This window comes from Enhydra lutris, unplaced genomic scaffold (genome assembly GCF_002288905.1).
Source record: "Enhydra lutris kenyoni isolate GAN:26980312 unplaced genomic scaffold, ASM228890v2 scaffoldscaffold16, whole genome shotgun sequence".
NCBI lineage: Eukaryota > Metazoa > Chordata > Mammalia > Carnivora > Mustelidae > Enhydra > Enhydra lutris.
Window position 1 is genome coordinate 27,164,067 of NW_019154100.1, and position 20,542 is coordinate 27,184,608.

A 20,542-nucleotide genomic window follows, 5' to 3' on the forward strand; every position below is an offset into this window, starting at 1 on the left:
AAGGGCAGCTGGAAGCTTCTCTCCCCACCACCAAAAAAAAAAAAAAAAAAGCCAGGAAGGGAGAGGAAAGTGTTTTAAGTTTCTAGTAAACACTGTTTAGCAAAAGAATAATAGGAAAGTTGCCCCTTTCCCAAAGAGGGATGGAACTATAATTGTTGCCTTTAGCAGAGAGCTCAGATAAACCGCTGGGACTCATTCTAAAGTGACCCATCACTGCATTCATCTCTTCTTGAACTTTCAGTGAACCTGAGATTAAACAGGGGTGAGCAGCTAAGCAGTTTGTTGTTAGCAGCCTTTTCAACAACCCTTTCAGACTGAGTAAATATTGATCGGTTTGAATCTGATTGCCCCAGAGGAAAACACCATGGCATCTGAATGGCCTCCAAAAGTAAACTTTCAAAGGTGAAGCCCAGAGCAGACTTCAGAGCAAGATCTTAACTCAGCCTTAGGTTGGGGACACCCTGAATTTCGGGAGTACTTTGAATGAGTGTGAAGGAAGTGAGGAGAAAATTTTGAAAACTGGAATTTTGTATTGTAATTATCTCAAGTCCCTAATTGACACTCTTGTCCTTTTTAAATTTATCAGTAAAATGTTATTTTCTGTTTTCCATCATTTGTTGTTTCGGTCACCATTGCTGTCATTTTTCAGGGAGCTAACCGTGTTCCTCAGAGACCAAAACAGAAAAAGAGAGATCTAGAAATAGGGTGTGATAAGGGTGTGATTTAATCAATTGGGACAACTAAAAAGATACAAATGTTTTCCTTGTTGAAAGGTATATTAATGTTTCCTAAATGCATTGCTTGTTAACTGATTTATTCCACGACCTAGAGAAGGCTTTGGATGTTTAGCCATAATTTATTGTTCTCCCCTCTCTCAGCTACATTAAAACCAGTACCTTGAAGACTAGAATCTCCAGGATTCCAGTGGGTCGGACCCTGCTTTTAGATATTGAAATCACGGCAATGGCATGCAAATGACACTTTAACACATTAAAGAATTTGGAAACCAGCCATCTGTTTTGCTGTGTGGCCTTACACTAATAAACAAAAGATACTGTATAAGGCCAGGGTGGGAAATGAAAGAAAGAGTTGGCCGACTTTGAAGTTCTCCTCCATCCACTTGAGTCTTTTAGAGGCAACCCCAGAGCCCAGGATCCCAGAGCCAAGGGGAGGGCAGCGGGTGCCCTTGATATGGCCGCAGCAACTGCGCCTGCAAAGTCCAGGCTTGCTCCCTTTGACAGAAGTACAGGAAATCTCCTGGGTGCTCTAGGAGGCCTGCAAATTCCAAGTTTTTGTAGGCTTTCTCCTCCCACTGCCAGCCCATCCTTTGTAAAACCCGCTTTGGAGAGGAAGGAAGTCATACGCCTGTATTTGTGATGTTGTATTTCTCCTCTACCCTTGGAGCTAAATTAAAGCCTCTGAAAATGTGTGATTGTAAAGGAAAAGTGGTAAGAGGTCTGGGAGGAGAGCCATTTTGAACTTTAATTTGCTGGCTTCCTCTGTTAAAGAGCAGACACTTGCCTCAGTTGGAAGCTACTTCAACATCGAAAGACTTCAGGGCAGCTTTCAGAAGTTCACCTGGAAGAATCTGTTGAGCCCAGAGAAGAAAATAAAAACTTTTTTTCTGGGTTAGGGGATTAGAACTGGGTTATGGGTTAGAGCAGACCCATTACGGCCATGCTGGCTATAACATCAAAGCTGAATCTGATGGGAGTGAGATGTGTAACCCAGAGTGGGTGGGCAGGAGGGAGGACATGTAGAGAGTGGCAGGAAGGGATGGACATTGACAGGAGGGATGGGAGGAGAGATGCAGCGGGCTTCTGAAAATAGACATACTTGGTTTAAAGGGTGGAATATACTGGAACACTGCCTGACAAGCCGAAAAAGAAAAGGGGTGAGGTGGAGGCCTCATCCTCAAATAGCTTTATACTGGAGCTCATTAAATGTGAATCTCTTAGCTCTTGGTTCACTGATGTGAGGAAAGACGGACTGAAGAGTTTGGGCTTTTGAAGGGAGTTCTGTTTATGTATACGTCAACATTCAGTTGGAGGTGAAAAGGTTAGCACTTGACCCAGGAAGTATCCATGTTTGTTTCAAAAATAGATCCGCTTCATAAATTTCTTCACCATTCATTTTTTTCCATTATGAACTTGGATTATTTAATAAAGGAACTATTGTTATTTTAAAGAAAATCAACCTATTAAATAGGCATTAGCTAGGTGCTATGACACACATAGGGGAAATTTCAGCTTCACAATGGAATGCATTTACTTTTTTTCAAGAAAAGGCTCACCTCTGAAAGTACACGCCAGCCTTCCGTCCCCCTCCCCATGTGAAATGAGCCAACGTTGTTGGAACCAACAAATTGTAGCCAAGCCAAATACAGGGATGCTTAAGCATATGTGAAACTTGAATATATTTATTACAGACATCTTAAGACCCGTAAACTCTGCTCTGGATCATATTACTCCAGGATCTCAGAGCTGTTCATGATTGTACAGGAAAGGGGGAATATCATAGGCTCACAAAGAATAACTGATATAACTCAGTGTGGGACTTTAGGGACATCAAAACATTGTGCGACATGCAAAAGACTATTCACGAATCACACAAAATATACATTCATTGTGCCATCCATCACATTAACAGGTGAGCTGAAAATACATCATATCCAGCTAAGATAACTGTGGAAGGGAGAAGCTGCTTTGAATAATACCTCTAGGTTCTGAATAATCCAGCACAAATTTTAAATAGAGTGTGGGCAGAGAAACAATCAACGGGTGGGCATGGGGAGAGACTTAGCACAGGAAGCAAGGTTTTTGAACCTTGTGTTCTGTAGGCCTTCTTAACTCACTGAAAGAACAAATGCAGGATACCCTCTGAGGCATCTGACTGAGTTTAAGTGAGCGATTTTATTCTTTAACCTATAATCACATATAAAATTGTACCAGCTTTGAGTTACCCACCCTGTTTTAGTCACTTAATCTAAACATTTCTAGAAAATCTGTATAAAGATAAATCTCTCAGGATAAAGTATTTACAACCAGCAAACACACACATGAAATTGAATTAAATAAAGGGATGAATTAATTGTGTAAACACGCTCATAGTGCAGCTCTTCTTTATGAGCTCCTGGACTCTCCTTTCTCTCCTACTTTAAGGGCAAAGTAGGGGAGAACTGTAAATATACAGGCAGGTAAAAGGCCTTCTTCTGACATGTTTCTGCTGGCAAAGGAGACTATACTCCAAAGGACATCTGAAAGGAACGGATTGTGTGGAAATCTCCTAAAGGTAGGGAGGGGTGTTGGGGCTGTCAAAAAATTAATTATGGCACCTACTCTGCATCAAGGAGTTAGCACACACACCCAATCAAGCCTCTAATCTAGAATTCTCTGGAAACACATTATCCTGGCCAGGAGCTTCCCAGATAGGATCAGAAAGGAACAGAGAGACTGTAAATGGAAAGGAAGATAAGCTAAGAATGTGCTTTGGGTAAGAAGTCCCCAGCCCTCTGAGTAGCCTGGGCTGCGGAGTCTGGGGCTGGGTGGGCCTCAGTGAGAGGTAGTCAGAGTGTCTGAGGTAGAAGATCCCGGAGAAGGAATGCAGGGTGAAGAGCTGGACTTCTCTGAAGATTCCTCAGCCTTCTCCTCACTTCCTGGCGGGGTGGCAGGAGAGATGGGCAAGAGGCCCTCCTTCTCTCGTTTCTTTTGCTTCATCCGGCGGTTCTGGAACCAGATCTTCACCTGGGTCTCATTGAGCTGCAGGGATGCGGCAATCTCCACCCTACGGGCCCGCGTCAGGTACTTATTGAAGTGGAACTCCTTTTCCAGCTCAGTGAGCTGCTTGGTGGTGAAGTTGGTGCGCACTGCATTGGGTTGACCCACGTAGCCGTACTCTCCAACTTTCCCTGTGGGCACGGTGGGGAGCGATGAGAGAGAAGGGTAAACATTTTTACAATGCATGTAAGATCCCCTACACGCTCCAGAGCAACATTCAGGTAAAGGGGGGAGAGAGAATTTCGCTACAGAAACTGGGCTGGGTGACTGATGAGGTGTAAAGTGTTAATCCAAAGTCAACCATTAGCATGGTCAGACCCGTGATTTATGAAGGCTGGAGATATTAATGGAACCACACACCACCACCACCCACACACCCCTACCCACTTCCTACTCCAGAACCTCTAAAAACTCAGCCCTTTGAGAAACACAACAATCCCAGATGCTCCTCTGCCCCACACACCTGGGCAATCTCTCCACACAGAACAACACCAGTGGGAAGCAAGAAGTTTTGTTTGTTGTTGTTGTTGTTGTTGTTTTAAGTATTAATTTTCCTTGGCAACTAAGCAAACAGGCTCCTTCCAGAACCATCAAGGAACATGCAAGGAATGGCAAGACTGACCTGTTTTGGGAGGGTTTCTTTTGACTTTCATCCAGTCAAAGGTCTGCGCTGGAGAAGACGTCTCTGATGTAGGGGAGCGACAGGCTTCTTGGTGGCTGGCGTGGAGAGGGGACAAGGAGTTATTATACGTGGCCAGGGCCAGGCTCTGGTGCTCTTGTCCATATGAGTGGTGAATGTACTGAGGCGAGCCCACCGCGCCCCCGGCATAACCCTGGTGGTGGTGGTGATGCTGGACCATGGGAGATGAGAGATTTCCAGAGTAAACTGCGGGAGCGCACGAGGGGTACCCACCACTTACTTCTGCTTCCTGATTTAACGCGTAAGGGCTGTAAGGCGCGCTGAAGTTCTGCGCGCTGTAGCTTGGACCACAACTCGAATGGGAGTAGGACACCCCCAGGTTCCCGGGAGTCTGGTAGGTGGCCGGTTGGGGGTGGTGATGGTGGTGGTGGTGGTGGTGGGGTGGGCTGATCTGCACCCCCCTGGCCACTAGGAAGCGGTCGTCGCCGCCACAGCTGTTAGCACTGACCGCGCACGACTGGAAAGTTGTAATTCCATGGTCGGAAGGGTAGGCTCGCGCTGAGCAGGTCCCTGAGTCGCCACCGCTGAGGATGGGGTATTCCAGGAAGGAGCTCATTCTTGCATTGTCCATCTGTCACTGAGGGACGGGGTCCTGCGAAGCCCTGGGTGACCGTGCCAACTTTCTCACTTCCTCCATGGGGCCGGAGAAGAAAAATGATATGAATGTACAGTGCGCAAGAGGGGGGGCGCGAGGGCGGAGGGCGCTGGGGGAGGGGCACGTGACTAAGTCAGCCAATGGCGGAGCCTCCTGCGAAAGTTTGCTGGCTCCCGCGGTGATGGATCACCGTTTCAGTGGCATTTAAATCCCCGGCGCTCCTCAGTCTAGGTGACGCGCAGTCGCCCCCCCAGGCAGCCCAGGCGGCGGCAGCATCTGCGGCGGCTGCAAGGGCAGATTTCGGAGCTCTGGGCCGAAGGGGAGCAGAAGCCACCCTCTGCGCGCGCCGACTCCGCTCTCCCCCCCTCCGGGAGGTGGGGGCTGGGAGGCATTCTCGTCTCCGCCCCCTCTCCACCGCGCACTGAGAGATGAACTGGCAAGAGGTGAGAAGGGAAGAGGGCTCCATCTCTCTTGGGTCGGGAATCAGTGGGCCAGAGCTCGCTGGCCTGCCACTAGCTCAGGGGCCGAGCCCGCAGTGCGCGGAGCAGGAAGGGTAGCTCCCCGGGCGCTTTCACTACACAGTCCCTGCTGTGGTGCCGGGGCAGTAAGGCGCGCAGAGGACAGTGGCGTAGGACGAGGCCAGGCCACCAGCTGTCCAAGCTCCGCTGGGAGAGGGAAGTGCGCAGAGGATTGGCCTGGAGAAACCCGGGTGAGCGTGCGGGGGACAAGAGCAAGGAAGGAAAAAAAAACAAAAAACAAAACCAAAAAAATTTCCCTTCTCCAAGGAGGGTCTCCGAAGCCTACTCCCTCCACCCCAACCGATTATTAGCAAGGCAATGAGGAGGTTCTGTAATTCGACGCTCGGGAGCGGGGGATTGGTAGTAGTTAAGCTTGCCGGAAAAGGCCGGGGGTGGCCGTGCTCTTCGCCCTCCCTCTCTCCTCGCTCTCCGCCCCTTTCTCCTCCCCACTCAGCTTTGCTCCGGGAGCCCTACGGGATCCGGAGCAGCTCGGCGGCTGGATTTTGAAGGGTAGAGGCGGGGGAGAAAGATGACGCTAGCGGACGTGGCCAGCGTGGGGGCCGGGCGGCACGCTGCAGGCCATCTGCCGGCTCCCTGGGACCCAGGAGCCTGCGCGCTCCGGCTAGGGCCTCAAAGGGCGAGACCACAGTCCAACAAAATACGCTGGACACCCCCCCCAAGCAATGGTGCTCGTGTTCTGGAGGGGGAATGTTAGGAGTGGTAGGGTTTCCTTTATCCACTAGCCGCCCCCCCCCCATTCTACTCCACGTCTGAAGTGGGTAGGGGCTGGCAGGTGGGAGGGGCGGTGGACAGATGGCTGATGGTGGACGGGATATTTTCTTCTTCCCCAACAACACCCCCTCCCCTTTGTAACTGACTGTGTAGTTCCTTGTGCGAACCTTCAAGTCTTTCCCTAGAGAGACGCGTGCAAATCTGAGCGTCATCCCAGGCCAGGGGTCCTGTTCTCCATCACCTTCATCCTACCCTGATGCTGACGGGGTCGTTAATTGCTGTTTACTATTGGGTTTCATGTCAACCCTTGGCTTGTAGAGAGAAAATGCCGAACTGAGACCGAGAATTGATGCATTCTTAGGTAAAAGAAATCCAGAGATCATCCAAGAAGCTTTGCAGGCGATGCAGTATAGATTTTTCCCTGACCATGTTTACCACATCGGAATCGGACATATAAAATTTATCTGAGGATGGGGTTCCCACTCCCCTCTAGCTTTCCCTCCCCAGTTAGAAGAAGGAAGTTTTGCTTGAGGCATGCACATTTCAAATGTGTTAGTCAACCTTTCTGCATTGTGTTTTCCACATATAGAAGTCTCCCTCACCCCAACTTGCCCCCACCCATAAGGGGAACTCTTGCAGACATTTGACTACGGATTCCCTCAGTAGCAAAGAAACATTTCCCCCGAAACATTTTCTTTCGAAACGGTATTTTTCTGTGACCTTTGACCCATCCCCAACCACGGTTAAGAGAGAGCAGGGATAGGAAAGGAATTCCTGCCCCAATTTCAGCACCTGGGGATGTTCATCTTCAGGAAGGGAAAAGGAAAGGCGGCCTTCCTGGAGGCGGCTTCCTTGGGAGCTCCAGACTTCCAACGATGGGAGAGAAGGGGCTCCTGTCGAGGAGGAGGTAGGACGTGAGAGGGTCGGTGCAGGCATTGCGGACGATCAGCTTTCCGAATCAAAGGACGTTCTTTCCCCTGGCCTCATTCTTGTCCCTTTGTTGGCTTCTTCAACCCGGATTCGCGCAACCCCCTTCGCCGCAGGACTTGAGCCACAAAGCCGCCCGGGGCCTCAACCGCTCTCCTTCCTCTGCTAGTTCTCGGCCTCGGCGCTCCACTCCTTCCACTTCTCTTCCTCCCTCCGGGCCTCATTCCCGCGCCAGGGTAGGAGTGTGTTTCTTGGGACCACATGCATGCACTTGCACGTAAGCCCTCAAGGACTCGGGCCGGCGACCGACCCACCTCCGCGCACTGCTCCCGGCTCCCGGCAGGCCGGACTCCTGAAGCCGAGCCTGCTCCGCCCCGGCTGGCCGCCCAGAGCGCTGCTCTCCCGGTGTTGCTTACAAAGGCAGTCTAGTCTGGCCTCGAGCCCGTGAGGCTTCCGTAGCTCCGTGCTTTCCCCACCCCCACGAAACCCCGGGATTCATACCGCCTTGTACAAGACCCTGGTTTTCTGAGCATGTAGGCCAGCGCCCCACGACTCATACTAAAGTCTCTTTAAATGCCCTGAGAGAGTGGGCGAAAGGAGAGCTTGGTTACTATTTAAATGATGGCCTGCAAGCGGCTTTCTGGCCTCAAAGTGCCTCTTTCAGGGCTCTTCTACTAGAAAGGGAAGGAGCAAGGAAGATACAAAACGCCGCCGAGGCCCGGAGCTGTTCATGGCATCCGCAGCTCAGCCAAGCTGTTGTTTTAAAAGAGCAATAAAAATGAATTATGACTAAACGCCTTCTAACTTAATGCTTTCGGACGGGGATCCCCGGCAAATACGTAAGAGGATTTTTATTTGTGCATGTGTTCCTGCAATTGATCTCTTTGATGACATTCTCATTCATAGAAAGCGTTTGATTTATGAGCGTAGGACGAATCGCAAACAGCAGCGGCGCAGCCCTGGCTGCGGCCGGGCCGCCCTGCTCAACTCCGCGACTGGGGCTGGAGACCCGCCGGGGCCCTCACACGCCTCCGCCGCTGCCAGGATTTAGGGGGCAAGGGGCTGAGAAAGGTAGGGTGCAAACCCCTGGAGAAAGACCTCGATTTCACCGTAATTTCCAAGCCTTAGCTATTAAGAGCCGGGTTCCTAAATCAACCCGCCCCCCTGCACATGTTGCTTACAGGCTGCATTTTCTCACGGTAAGTTAGTAGCCATCACAGCAGAGCTCAGGGAGGGAAAAAAAAACAGCATGTAGAGATGTAAGAAGGGGGGGAAAACCAGAACAACCCAGTAACGTGCCCTAGATCACATTTTATTGACATTTCATTTAAAGTGCTTTTTCTCTTTCTCTCTCTAGAAACTGGGTTAATTTATAACCTGGGGCGCAGAAACTCTCCATTTTAAATCTCAACTTGGTAACCTGACTTCACAGCTTTAATGATCCATTATTTGTCATGTAAACAGATTTAAGAATGAAATATTGATTTTTCTATCCCTGAAAAAAGAAACCTAGAATGACTGAACCAGAGGATTGGAGAGAACCCTTTCTGAAGTGCATTTTCCAGCTAGTAACCATTGTTTTGTTTTGTTTTTGTTTTTCTCTACCTTTTAGGTCTGTTTGCCTGGACCCATCAACAGCTGGGAGACTAATCAACCACACTGAAAATGTTTCCGGGATTGTGGGGGAGGGGTTGGAATGTAGATGTTTGAAACAAATGTGTATAAATAAATGAATTGTTGATAACTTAGTTATTGACCTGAAGACTGGTAGCTTGTTAAAGAAACTCCATGTTTCTCCTTCCCGGAGTTGGGGGTTTCTGTAGGCACTTTATTTCTCCGCTTTGAAAGGCTTGGGCTTGGCCCAACTCTGAGGCTGTCCAATCCCGCTTCTATTACCAATTTAAATCTATAGCTTGAACCTCTACACTAAAAAACCAAATCCATTCCCTTTTTAAAGAAAGAAAGAAAAAGAAAAAAAAAAACACTTCTTGGAAGTCCTAACCATTTTCTGGCTTTCTTTTCATTGGTGTCTATTGAAGACTTTGAACATGCCCCCTTAATAAATATATTAAAATTGAAAAAAGAAGATGAATTGTGACCAGAATTTTATTTACCAAGTTAGACTAAAGGAGGAAAAAGAAACCGTTATGAGCCTTGAGAAAGAGGGGGGGGAGAAAAAAATAAGAAAGCTACTTATAGCAAAGGAGAATTTATTCTACCAAAAATACTCATGACAATGCATCCTAAGGTAATACAAAAATAAAAAGAAAGTGAAGATACAATTATATGATCACTTTCTTGCAGGCCTCATATATTGCTTTCAGAAAATCACATAGAGGGTCGTTGGATTCAATTTAGAACAACTAAAACTCCAAAATAATCTGTAAAAGATGGCTCTGAAACTGGACCAGGAGACTCACTAAACAGAAAATCTTCCACATTTAGAGGACAGACAGGGTAGGTCAAGAAGAAAATAAAATAAAAATCAACTCTCTCGGAATAAAAGAAGGCCAAACCACCTGGTCAAAGGGGTTTTTGTTTTGTGATGCTTTGTTTTGCTTTAATGTTTTTAGTAATTCAGATGCTGCAAGTCGATTGTGGTGAGTGTGTCTGTAAAAAAGTCAAAGCTGTCAGCTGAAATATCTACGGGACTGTCCAGGGAACCTGGCAAACTGGGCGAAACAGCATCTGAAAGCTGCAGGCAGGAATCTGTGGAAAAAACGTTAAAGTCCTGCAAAGAGGGGACCTCGAGGGCCTCGGGACTGTCATTGTTTAGGCCAGAGCCACAGTTCTGGCCCATTGTTGACAAGCAGTTAGAAACAGTGGGTGACTGGTGCTGAAAATGTTTCAGATTTTTCTCATTGCTGGTTAAAGGCGAAACTGGGAAACTTTGGGAGTCGCCATTGTGTCCATTGGGAGCCTGCTGCTGAGAGAGGGCATTTTGCTGAAAAGTGTAACCTTCCCTCTCCAGAAGGGCCCCAGAGACGCTGAGGGCTTGCTCAAAGAGCGACTTCTCCTCCTCATCTTCCTCCACTTTCTCAGAGTCTTCCAGGCTTTTAAATTTCCCTTCGCTGTTTTGGTTCTCCTTGCACTGGGTCTGCCTCTTGTGCTTCATCCTCCGGTTCTGAAACCACACTTTCACTTGTCTCTCAGTCAAATCCAGCAGCGCTGCAATTTCCACCCTTCGGGGTCTGCAAAGGTACTTGTTGAAATGAAATTCTTTTTCCAGCTCTAAAAGCTGCGTGTTGGTGTAAGCAGTTCTCAGGCGCCGCGAGCCCCCGCCGCTCCCATCGGCGATTTCCAGGGATTCTGCGGAAAGGGAAACCAACAAGAGACACACGCACAGTTGGAGGTGGAGGGGTCCGAGCGGGGTTATTCCACTGGAGAATAAATATAGCAGAAAAGATCAACTGCAACAAAATGGCCGCCCCTGGATGCAGTAGAGCTATTGTGCTGCCTTTCCTGGGAGCCCAGCCGGGGGAGACCCCATCTCTTCCACCTCCATCAGATTCCTGCCTGTGGCTCCCCCCAACCTCTCCATCCGGGAGCAAACTTTATATTAGCCACACCACAATTTATAATTAATGCATCAGCTGCTTAGCTGAGCAAGAGCGATCTATCACTCTTCATTACTGTCAAAAAGCCAAACTCTAGGACAACTAGACAAGAGGAGGTCAGTTCCAACTCAAATAAATCATCCCACGTTACACAAGTTAGGGAAAGTTCCCCCCCCCCTTCTTAAAAATATATATATGTCTCATTGTGCAGCGCAGGATCCCTTTTCTCTACATCAAACCCACTCCTGAGCCCACAGGGGAAGGGAAGGCAGCCAAGCATCTCTCCCTCTCTCTCCCCCTTCTCTCCCAGCCCACGCTCCCCTCCCCCATAACCGCTCCCCGGGCAGCCCAGAAGGGGAGAAGGGTCCCGGGACCTGGGGCCAAGTCTCTGGACTGACCTTTGTGGCTGAGGCAGGCAGGGCCGGTGGCGGCGGCGGCAGAGGCGGCGGCGGCAGAGGCGGGCGGCAGCGCGGTTTTCTTGGCCGCCTTCTTCTCCTTCATCCAGGGGTACTCGGGTGGCTGCAGGGCGCCGGCGGGCACTGGGCTGCCGCGGCTGCCCGCGGGGCTCGGCTTGGGGCGGCCGCCAGCGCCGTGGCGAGGGTGACTGCCCGGGTTCAGGCTGGGAATGGTCTGCTCAAAAGGAGGAGGAATCAGTGTCGAGTGTGAAAGCGTCGAGGTCTTGATTGATGAACTTTGAAATGTATCAGCGACAGGGGGAAAAGATGTCAGGCACTCAGCGAGCGACGGCTGGCTATTGATAAAACCAATCTCTCGCTCAAATTCGTAATTCATGGCCTTCTCCTTGGAGCCCCCTCGGAGAAAAAGTTCCCTCTTCTGGAGGGGCTTTGGGGGGGCAAGGCCCAGGAAAAAGGCGAGAGCGGAGGGAAAAAAAAATCTATCATAGAAGATCGCTGCTGGGGTGTTTTTTTTCTAATTCACTGATTACAGCCGTATGGGGACCGCGCTACTATTAAACTATTGAATTCATGGAGACAAGGTTGAAATTGGACCGAATTGGCTGTCACATGATTGCTTCTGCCCAATGACAATTTGGGCTTTAATCAAAAGAAGCCACTGTCTGTTTGATTGATCCAAAAAAGTCGGGAAGGAACGCCTCATTGGGGGCCAGCGAGGCTTTATTTACACTTTTTTCAGGGCAAAAATACATATATGTGGGTGTGGGTGAGGATGCCCGGGAGTGCGTGGGGGCGAGGGTGCCTTCCTGCCTCCTGATTAGCACAGATCTGGTGTGTGCGCCTGGAAGTGTGTGGAGTGTGAGTGTGTGCGAGTGTGAGCCCTGCTGCCGGCCCGCCGGCGGCTGCCCTCTGCCTCCCCCGCACACTCCGCGCATTGTTTGGGACTGTCGGGAAGACGCCTCGCACCTCACAAATCATTTAAGCACCTCAGTCTGACGCCTGCAGTCATTAACAAAGTAATCCATTAATCTTCAAAGTTTTGACACCCGAGAGCCCCGCATCCCAGCCACTTAAGTTCTGCTAAGGCAGGAGGAAGGAGCAGAGGGAGAGGGGAGATGAGACCGGGAGAAGAAAGAGAGAGGGAAGAGGGAAGGAGGGAGGGAGGAAGGGAGGGAGAGAGGGAGAGGGAAGAGAGAGAGAGAGAGAAGAGAGAGGAGACACAGAAAAGAGAGGGTTCATTTTGGGGTCTCCCCTCTTTTATTTCCTTTTCCTCCTCCGCCTTTTCTAAAACCAGTTCCTGGATCTCGGAAGTGATCTCTGTTTTCCTTCCTCTCCGTCTTTCCCTCTTTTCTTCTTTTTCCCTCTTCTCCCCTCTCCCCTTCCCTCTCACTTCTATCCACCTCTCCTTCCCCAAACCCCTCCCGCATGCCCTCGCCCCCCTCCCAAAGCCCAGCTCGGAGTCCGCGCCCCCGGACCCGGACCCTGGCCCATTGTTAGCCGGCTTTTCCACGGCAGCTATGCATCTGGCTCCAGAGGGAAGCGGAAGACGGGAGGCGGCTCTCGAAGCTTCCCAACCTTCCTGTGCCATCAACTTTTCAAGAGTGGCTCGAGAAAGATAGATGCATGTGCCAAGCAAGACAACAACCCCAGGTCCATGTGTCCAAATCCCTGTAGCCAGGGCGGCGGCCACCCAAAGCAGTGCCACCTGGAGCAGGCTCCTGCGGCTCCTGGCATTCTGGGTTTCATACCCGTAGGGCTCGGGTGTGGTGAGTATTTCTGATTTCCAGGAAGTCTGTTGGAAGTTAGCAGCAGGGAGGGAGAAGGCGCTTGTTCCTTTCTCTCTCTCTCCCTCTCTTTTTTTCTTTTTCTTTTCCTCTCCTTCTTCTCCTGGTCCTTGTCGTTCTTATTGTGGGCTTGTGGGTTCAGATGCAAAACGTGCTCCCTGGCATCCCAAATTGTCTCCTGCACCTTTCTGCTCCTTGGCCACCTGGGATGTTTGCACTCAGGTTCTGCTGTGGGAAACAGTACCGCAGGTGAGAGGGGGCAACCTCAGGAGGAATTATAAAGGTTCTCTATTCTCTGTTCACGCTCTCTTTTTTTCCAATTCGGAGACTTGAGACTGAGGGTATCTTGGACTGTGCTGGAGGTTTCAAAAGATAACACCTTTAGGTACCAAACAATAACTTTTTAAAAATCCACCGAGCCAGAAAGAGGGAAAGAGGCTGAGAGAGAAATCTGAAGGTATCTCTTTTTCCTCAGACCCTGAGGATGATGATTCGCTTTTGCTTCCTTTGAAATGGACCAAGTGATCAGACTCCCCCAGGCCGGCAGGCATCCGTGGCAGGAAAATAAATCATTCTGATGGCCAGGGAGAGAGAGGTTGGTGGGGGAAAGAAATCTACGCGGAAAACAAGAAAGGCTGACCACGGCACAAGGCTAGGACTCCATTTCTGAGGCCGGCATCAAAGGGGGCTTGGGTGGAAATTAGATATAAAGTGGCCTCCGTCATTGACTAGCCCAGAGCATCGCCTTACAGATAGAGATGCTATTTTGGAAAATGTGAGGTTTTTCAGTTTTCTTGCTTTTATTCCAAACAAAGCTCTGAAGGAAGTCTGGGTGCGATCAATCTTGCTCACCAAAAGCCTTGACAGCTTCTGGCCCTTAAGAACACATTTCAGCTTCGAGCTTTTTCCAAGATCAAATGTGGCCGAGCAAAGAGGAGAGCAGGAAACGCAAGTAAACAAGGAAAACTAGTCTTTTTAAAGATCTTTTTGGCAGCAGGAAGAGTTATAAGGCGGCTTTTAGGAAAGGTGCTTTTGCACATTCTGGGATAGTGGCTTTGGCATTTGTTCTTACAGAAATAATATTGAGGGGTTAAGGGGAGGGGGAGTTAAGGAGAAGGAACAGCGCTGCCCCCATATCGCTGAGGCTTTGTCAAGGGCTGCGTGGGTGAGAGCTTTCTGCTCGCCTCAGCGGCCTTAATTCAAATACCATCTGGAAGCAAACCCTTTTCTTTGACCATTCAACACTGAAATCTTCCCCAAATCTATTACTTTAACTCAGGAATATTTCAATAAGGACTTATTTTTAATATCTTAGAAGCTGAAGTTGAGATCAATATTTTTTTCTTTGAAATCTAAAATGAATGTTTTGACTGCTAAGATATGGGAAATCATACTGGAATCTCATTTAAAAATCAGCGCCCTGAGGGAAGGAGGATGCCTCCAAACCAGTTGCCTCTCAGCTAAACGGTAGATTTTAGAAATGGGTTCAAACAGTGGTATCTCCAAAAGATTTTCCTCTGTGAATGGATAGCGCTGGCTAGCTCGTTCTCTCTCTCTCTCTCTCTCTCTCTCGCTCTCTCCCTAGCACTCTATCTCCACTGTTCCTTATTTTGCCAGGTAGTTTTATATATGTCTGTAAAATTATTACTCATAGAAAGACTTCCGTGGTTGCTTAGCCTGTTCAGTTCAGATCTGAACAACCAAAACAGCGGAAGCTCCAGTCCTCACAAAGACTGGATTTCCAGCCTTGCATTTCTGAGGTGCGCCATATTTTGGCAGGGAGGTTGGGGTGGGGTGGGGAGTAAATCTAGTCCTTCCATAACCCAAACTCTTTAAAAATCCAGAAAAACATATATGTGTCTCAAGAGCTCCAGACAGATGTGGGAGAAGCATCTCTGGCTGTGAGAGAAACACCCAGATCTCTACAGCTCCCTGGCTTTGCATCCTCCGAGCATTTTTCTTTTTCTTAAAATGTGAGAAGGTTCCCTAAAAGCAGCTCCTGTGGAACCAGGAGATACCCCAAAATGCCTCCAGGGCCTATTTCTAAAGATCATCTGAGGGAGCTTCTCAGGGGAAAGATAGAGGCCAGGATGATGGATATTTTGGATTGCAAACAAAATGGCGACATTTTTCATCTCCGTCTCTGAAAGATACAATCCAGGGAGAAGGAGGATTTATTTCTCACATCAGATGCTTCTGATCCGAGACGCAGGTGGTTTCTCACTTCCAATTTAGAAAGGGGATGTTGATGGGGATACAGTCCTGAGGTTTTCACTTTCTGAATTTGGTTCCTTCTCCAAGCAATTCTTTAATATGAAAATAAAAATATTTCCCTTTCCTGTGCCTGCTTTTGGTCTGCCAGCCAGTCAGCTGGCAGCCCTATCTTCAATCCAGGAGTAGAAATGTAATGTTTAGCTCCTGCAGCATCAAATGAAAGAAGTACTTATAAAATTGCATTTTTATTAGAAAGATACCAATCTCCTTTCTTTCTCCTCCTCCCCCGGGGGCCATAAAAGGAGAGTGAGGAGGGATGAAGGAGAGGAAGTAAATCCAGGGGATGCCAAATCCTAAATTCCGGGATAAAGAAGAAGCTGGGATGCCAGCAGTCCAGGGAAGGGCTTGGGGAGGCTCCTGAGAGTTCAGCCTTTCTTCTGCTGGAGACCTGGGTGAAGCTCTGTCTCCTTCGAGCCTCCTGGCTCCCAGTGGCGATTTTAAGAGTCATTCTCTCCTCCTGGAGCGATAAGGGACAGAAGAGCATCCACAGAGAGTCCGGATGCTCCAGAAAATGCTCTGCATCCTCCGCATGGCTCATGATTCCCAAGATTAAAGCATTGGCTGGTCCACTTTGACCTGGAGGAAGATCTTGGAGAAGACATCCCTGCCTTACTCCCCAGCGGGGCCTCTCTGGCACCTGTGCATCCCCGCCCCGCTTCGGGCCGGCTGCCTTTTGTTTGTCCCGCAGTCAGCAGCTCGCAGCCCCTGCGGCCCCGCAGGCCCCTCCGCGGCAGCTGGGAATCAGGCAGCCCAGCGGGCTGGCGCTCGGCCTTTTCCAGAACTGCCCGCCTCCGGGAGCTCCTGCAGCCTTCCCAAGAATTCGCCGTGCTCCCAGGCGAGCCGCCTGGCCAGGCCGCACTCCCGGAGCTGGAAGGCTTGCCTCGGCCTGCTCAGCCACTTTGCCTGTCTTAATTCCACGCAGACCCCCATCTTCGGCCAAAGAACCCCTTCTGAACACGGATATTATTCAGAATAAAAACTTTATTTATTTATTTTTTTGTTTAGTTTCTCAGAATGTGAGCAGCAAGGAATGTAGAACTCTCGAAACAAATCTAGCATTTTTCATGTTTACATATTTTTTTTTTCAGTTTCGCCGGATGTTACAATCCTAAATCACTGTTTTCAAAAGCTGGATCCTCTCTGGTATTATTGCATCATTACCGTTTTTATAAAGGAATTATATTTCCCTTTCAAATAAAAAAATTTTTTCTATGTACGCCAATACACTATTGAACAAAAGGCCCAAGAAACCTTCTGAACAATCAGGGTACAGAATTTCTTTAATATAAATACGAACGGATGGGGATAAATAATATTTAAAACTTAGATTATTCAATGCTTGCAAAAAAAATATAAATAAATCTGACTGTTCACCAGCATACACACACGGAAAGACGTACACTTAGTCATCCTTGCACAGGGAGCCCCTGTTTCAAAGCGCCTTTGATTTTTTTTCTCTCTCTTTACAAGAAGTGCAATTTAAAAAAAAACACCTAAAAATTAAAAAAAAAATAAAGTAACTGCTTCCCCTCGGGAGCCATAATGTACGAACAAATTCACATTGAAGAACTCGGCTAGAAAATTTGTTCATATACCCTGTTTCTGATCAAAGAATAGAGAAGGTAAAGGGTGCAGGGCCCGCGGACGAGCGAGGGGTGGGAGGAGATAAACATCGCTACTGATACTGACGGCCATTCCAGCAACCAAGATTGCTACGTCACATAAACTATAAAAACGCGTTACCAAAGAAAACAAAACCGGGTGGGGGTGGGGGGTAGACGGGGCGGAGGAGAAAAAAGGGAGCGCAGGAAGAACCTTAAAACCAAACCAAAAAAAAGTAAACGTAGAAGAAAGGTGGGGGCAGAGGGACTCTCCTGGCGCGCAGCCCCGAGCCCACCATCACAGGTGGGTGAGCTTGGGGGCTTCCTGAATTCTTCCCTGAGAAGGATGGTGGGCGGTAAGGTCCGTGTAGGTGGGGTGCGGCTCCCCTGGCCCGGGCCCGTGATGGTGGCCGCTGCCCAGCGGCCCAGCACCCCCGTAGTCTATGGCTGCAGAGGCGGCGTGGGGGAGGTGAGTTAGGCCAAAGAGGGCAGGCCCAGAGTTGCTCATGGGCTCCACATAGCTGCCCCCCACGAAGACGGGGCTTCCCTGTAAGTGTGGCGTCCCATAGCTGCCGTTGCCCTGCAGGCCATGCGCGTGTGGGTCATAGTCGGGTGTACCCCCCGCCCCCGCCCCCGCCGCGGTGTAGCGCTTCTGTGGGGGCAGTGGGGGCGCGCAGCTTGGCAGGGGTGCGGGATAGGAGGCGGGGGGCAGCCCATAGGCGCCCTGGGGAGGCTTGGAGAAAGGCGGGGGCGACTGGGGCTCATACGGGACGCTGTTAACCAGCGAATGCATAGAGTTCAGATAGCCGCCCGCGCCAGGGGGCACCGGGCTGCGACTTGGGGACTGGCCCCCTGATGACGTCAGCATGCCCTTGCCCTTCTGATCCTTCTTGTACTTCATGCGGCGATTCTGGAACCAGATCTTGATCTGGCGCTCTGTGAGGTTCAGCAGGTTGGCCATCTCCACCCGGCGCGGCCGGCACAGGTAGCGGTTGAAGTGGAACTCCTTCTCCAGCTCCACCAGCTGCGCGCTCGTGTAGGCGGTGCGCGCCCGTTTGGACGACGCCTGCCCAGGCGGGCTCTTGTCGCCAGCGCAGCTCTCCCCTGTGAGGACAGAGGAGACAGCAAAGGAGAAAGGAAGAGAGCCATCAGGGGCTGCCTTAAGCCCCGCCTAGCCCCTGACCCCTCCAGGCCCCTCAGTTGCTCCAGGCTCCAAGATCGCTCTATCAGGGCCCAGAAAAGGGGATGAGGAACTAGGTCCCCTCCTCTGTCCTGGTGGGGAAACAGTGCCAGTTGCTGGGTAGCTAACCCCTCCTTCAGTCAAGTTGCAAGTCATAAGCTTCCCTAAGGGAGGAGAGGTAAGGAAAGAAAAGCAGAACCCCCAGTTTGCTTTCCTGGAGCTATTCACTTTCTGAATCATTTACTGATCCTTCAGGCCTATCAGACTACAGGCTCCCTGTGGGCGGGTCTCCCATGTTCATTCCCTTCACAGTAACTGGAATGTGGGGCACCTAATACACTGAATAAACCTTTCCCTAATTCACTGTCTGACTGAAGGATTGGACAGTTGCCTCAACCGGCCACTTACTTAGTCTACCCACTGGAGATGGGTGGAGTGGAAGCCCTATTCTGAAAGGCCTTCTGTGTGCAAAGGAAGAGATCCCATTGAAAGTACCAATTTCTGGTGGGGTGACCCAGGCCCCTGATTCTGGGTCTTATTAATTAGGGCTCTTGGTGTCATCAAGCAGCCTCCCCATTTTCACCCACTAATCTTGTGCCCTCCTATCTTCCCCCCCACTCCCAAATCTCAGACTCTGGGGTGGGGGGGCGTGGTCCCAGATGCTGAGGCCTAGAGCAGAGTACTGGCAACTGGAGGTTGCCAGTAAAAAGGTAACCAAGACGCTGGGAAGCCCAAGACCCAGGACCTGTCTTTCAGTCTAGTTCCAGGAGGCCCATGTGGTTCCCATTAGCATGACAAGTCCAAATCCCCACCCCCAGGAAATCTCTGGCGGCCTTCATTGTACAGTGTAGGGCCTTCCCAGAGGTAAGGCAGCCACTCCATCTACTGGAGCAAAAATTAAAAATAGGCTCTGTTTATAACCAAAGCTTGAATTCTCACTTGGATGGTGACTAGGTGTGCTTTTATCCTGCCACATTTCAGTGTGGAGTGGATGTCACTGTTTCATTAGAAATGAGGACTTGTGGAGCACCTGGGTGGCTCAGTGGGTTAAGCCTCTGCTTCAGCTCAGGTCAGTCTCAAGGTCCTGGGACTGAGCCCCCACATCGGGCTCTCTGCTCAGCAGGGAGCCTGCTTCCCCTCTCTCCCTCTGCCTGCCTCTCTGCCTACTTGTGATGTCTCTCTCTGTCAAATAAATAAACAAAATCTAAAAAAAAAAAAAAAAAAGAAAGAAAGAAAGAAATGAGGACTTGTGCTAAAAAGAGAGAGTGGAGCTCAGGTTTGTTGTGCCTAAAGGTCCTAACTCCAAGAGTGGAATAAGAAGGGATTCCAAGCTCCCTAGGCCCCACTTGCTCTTGCAGAAGTCAAGAGAGACTCCCATCGGGTCTTCTCTGGGGTTTCCTGGTCAGAGTCCTGTCACCCCCCCTAGTTGAAGGAGAAGGAGCAGTTTACTCCTGAATGTGTTCCAGTGCTCCCAGACTGTACTGGCTGTGGCTGGAGATTGCTGGGGGGCGGAGGGGGTGGGAAGCGGGAGCCAGGCCAGAGGACCCTCCTCCAGAAGCCACCGTTTACCTGAGCTGGAGCCGCTTGTTTTCTGCTTTGTGTTTTGCCGAGACTCTTTCATCCAGGGGAAGATTTGTTTGGCCACGGTGGGTGAGTTGAGTAGGGGGCTCTTGGCTGCGCTGGCGGGGGTGGGGTTGCTGCTGGCATTCTGAGGTGGGGAAACTGAAGAGGGGGGAGGGGGCGCGGCAGGAGCCGGTGCTGGGGGCTGCGGCGGGGGTTGCGGCTGCTGTGGAGCTGGGGGCGCGGCCTGGGGCGGCGGCGGGGCCAGAGGTGGCTCGCCCAGGCCTGGGGGCTGGCTGGGCGGGCCGCTCAGGGTGCGCAGACACGCCTCGCTCAGCTCGTGCGCCTTGGGGTGGCCCCCGCCGCTGGTGGGCGACTGGAGGGAACAGGCGGGTCGGTGGTACTCGCCATCAGCGCCCAGTGCCGCGGACGCCGGGTACGGCTGCTGACTGGCATTATAAGCGAACCCGTTGGCTGCCTGGTAGGGGTAGCCACCGTAGATCGCGGAGCTGTCGTAGTAGGTCGCTTTTTGCATCGCGTTGTTTCACAATCTTGATCGCACACTCTGACAGTGGCTTGACACCCGTGAGGGCGCACATTGGCACGCCCCCGCGGTCACGTGACGCTCCGCCGCCAATGGCCGCCCCGCGCAGACCTGGGGGGGCGAGAATCGCAGCGCGGTGAGGGCTCCGCGCAAATCCATCTTACTCTCAATAGCTAAGTGACATGAAAGCCATAAAAGAAAAAGTGGTCAGCAATATTTAGCAGCACGACTTGGCCCCGGGCGCAGAGAGCCGCGCTATAAAAAGCCGCTGGAATTTACTGGCAGCTACAAATATTTGCTTAACTTGCGTCTGGAGTTGGGGGGTTTTCCGGGGAGAGAGGAGGAGAGTCACCGAGGGCTCGAAGCCCGGTCTCCAGA

At 50.4% G+C, this 20,542-nt stretch overlaps 3 protein-coding genes across 3 annotated transcripts; all 3 read right to left on the reverse strand.

Annotated features, from left to right (window-relative positions):
* Nucleotides 1-3,434: 3,434 nt before the first annotated feature.
* LOC111147322 (homeobox A1) lies at nucleotides 3,435-5,381 on the reverse strand. The gene is made up of 2 exons (XM_022503311.1): nucleotides 4,399-5,381; nucleotides 3,435-3,907 (listed from the first exon to the last, which is right to left on the reverse strand). The coding sequence occupies exons 1-2, from the start codon at nucleotides 5,045-5,047 to the stop codon at nucleotides 3,552-3,554; spliced, it is 1,005 nt and encodes a 334-aa protein (XP_022359019.1). The 5' UTR covers nucleotides 5,048-5,381; the 3' UTR covers nucleotides 3,435-3,551.
* A 4,034-nt stretch (nucleotides 5,382-9,415) lies between these two features.
* Nucleotides 9,416-11,597, reverse strand: LOC111147326 (homeobox A2). Its single transcript, XM_022503316.1, has 2 exons — nucleotides 11,204-11,597; nucleotides 9,416-10,557 (listed from the first exon to the last, which is right to left on the reverse strand). Exons 1-2 carry the CDS (start codon nucleotides 11,595-11,597, stop codon nucleotides 9,818-9,820), a joined length of 1,134 nt encoding a protein of 377 aa, XP_022359024.1. The 3' UTR covers nucleotides 9,416-9,817.
* A 4,645-nt stretch (nucleotides 11,598-16,242) lies between these two features.
* On the reverse strand, nucleotides 16,243-20,172 carry LOC111147191 (homeobox A3). Its single transcript, XM_022503085.1, has 2 exons — nucleotides 19,630-20,172; nucleotides 16,243-17,984 (listed from the first exon to the last, which is right to left on the reverse strand). The coding sequence occupies exons 1-2, from the start codon at nucleotides 20,153-20,155 to the stop codon at nucleotides 17,179-17,181; spliced, it is 1,332 nt and encodes a 443-aa protein (XP_022358793.1). The 5' UTR covers nucleotides 20,156-20,172; the 3' UTR covers nucleotides 16,243-17,178.
* Nucleotides 20,173-20,542: the final 370 nt, after the last annotated feature.

Bases quoted from the DNA above. Each gene is read 5' to 3' on its own strand.
- LOC111147322 (XM_022503311.1), bottom strand. From the start codon at position 5,047: ATGGACAATGCAAGAATGAGCTCCTTCCTGGAATACCCCATCCTCAGC. The intron at 3,908-4,398 runs GTCAGTCTTGCC...CCGTGCCCACAG, and splicing joins AAGAAACCCTCCCAAAACAG to GGAAAGTTGGAGAGTACGGC.
- LOC111147326 (XM_022503316.1), bottom strand. From the start codon at position 11,597: ATGAATTACGAATTTGAGCGAGAGATTGGTTTTATCAATAGCCAGCCG. The intron at 10,558-11,203 runs GTCAGTCCAGAG...CCCTTTCCGCAG, and splicing joins TGCCTGCCTCAGCCACAAAG to AATCCCTGGAAATCGCCGAT.
- LOC111147191 (XM_022503085.1), bottom strand. From the start codon at position 20,155: ATGCAAAAAGCGACCTACTACGACAGCTCCGCGATCTACGGTGGCTAC. The intron at 17,985-19,629 runs GTAAACGGTGGC...CTGTCCTCACAG, and splicing joins AACAAGCGGCTCCAGCTCAG to GGGAGAGCTGCGCTGGCGAC.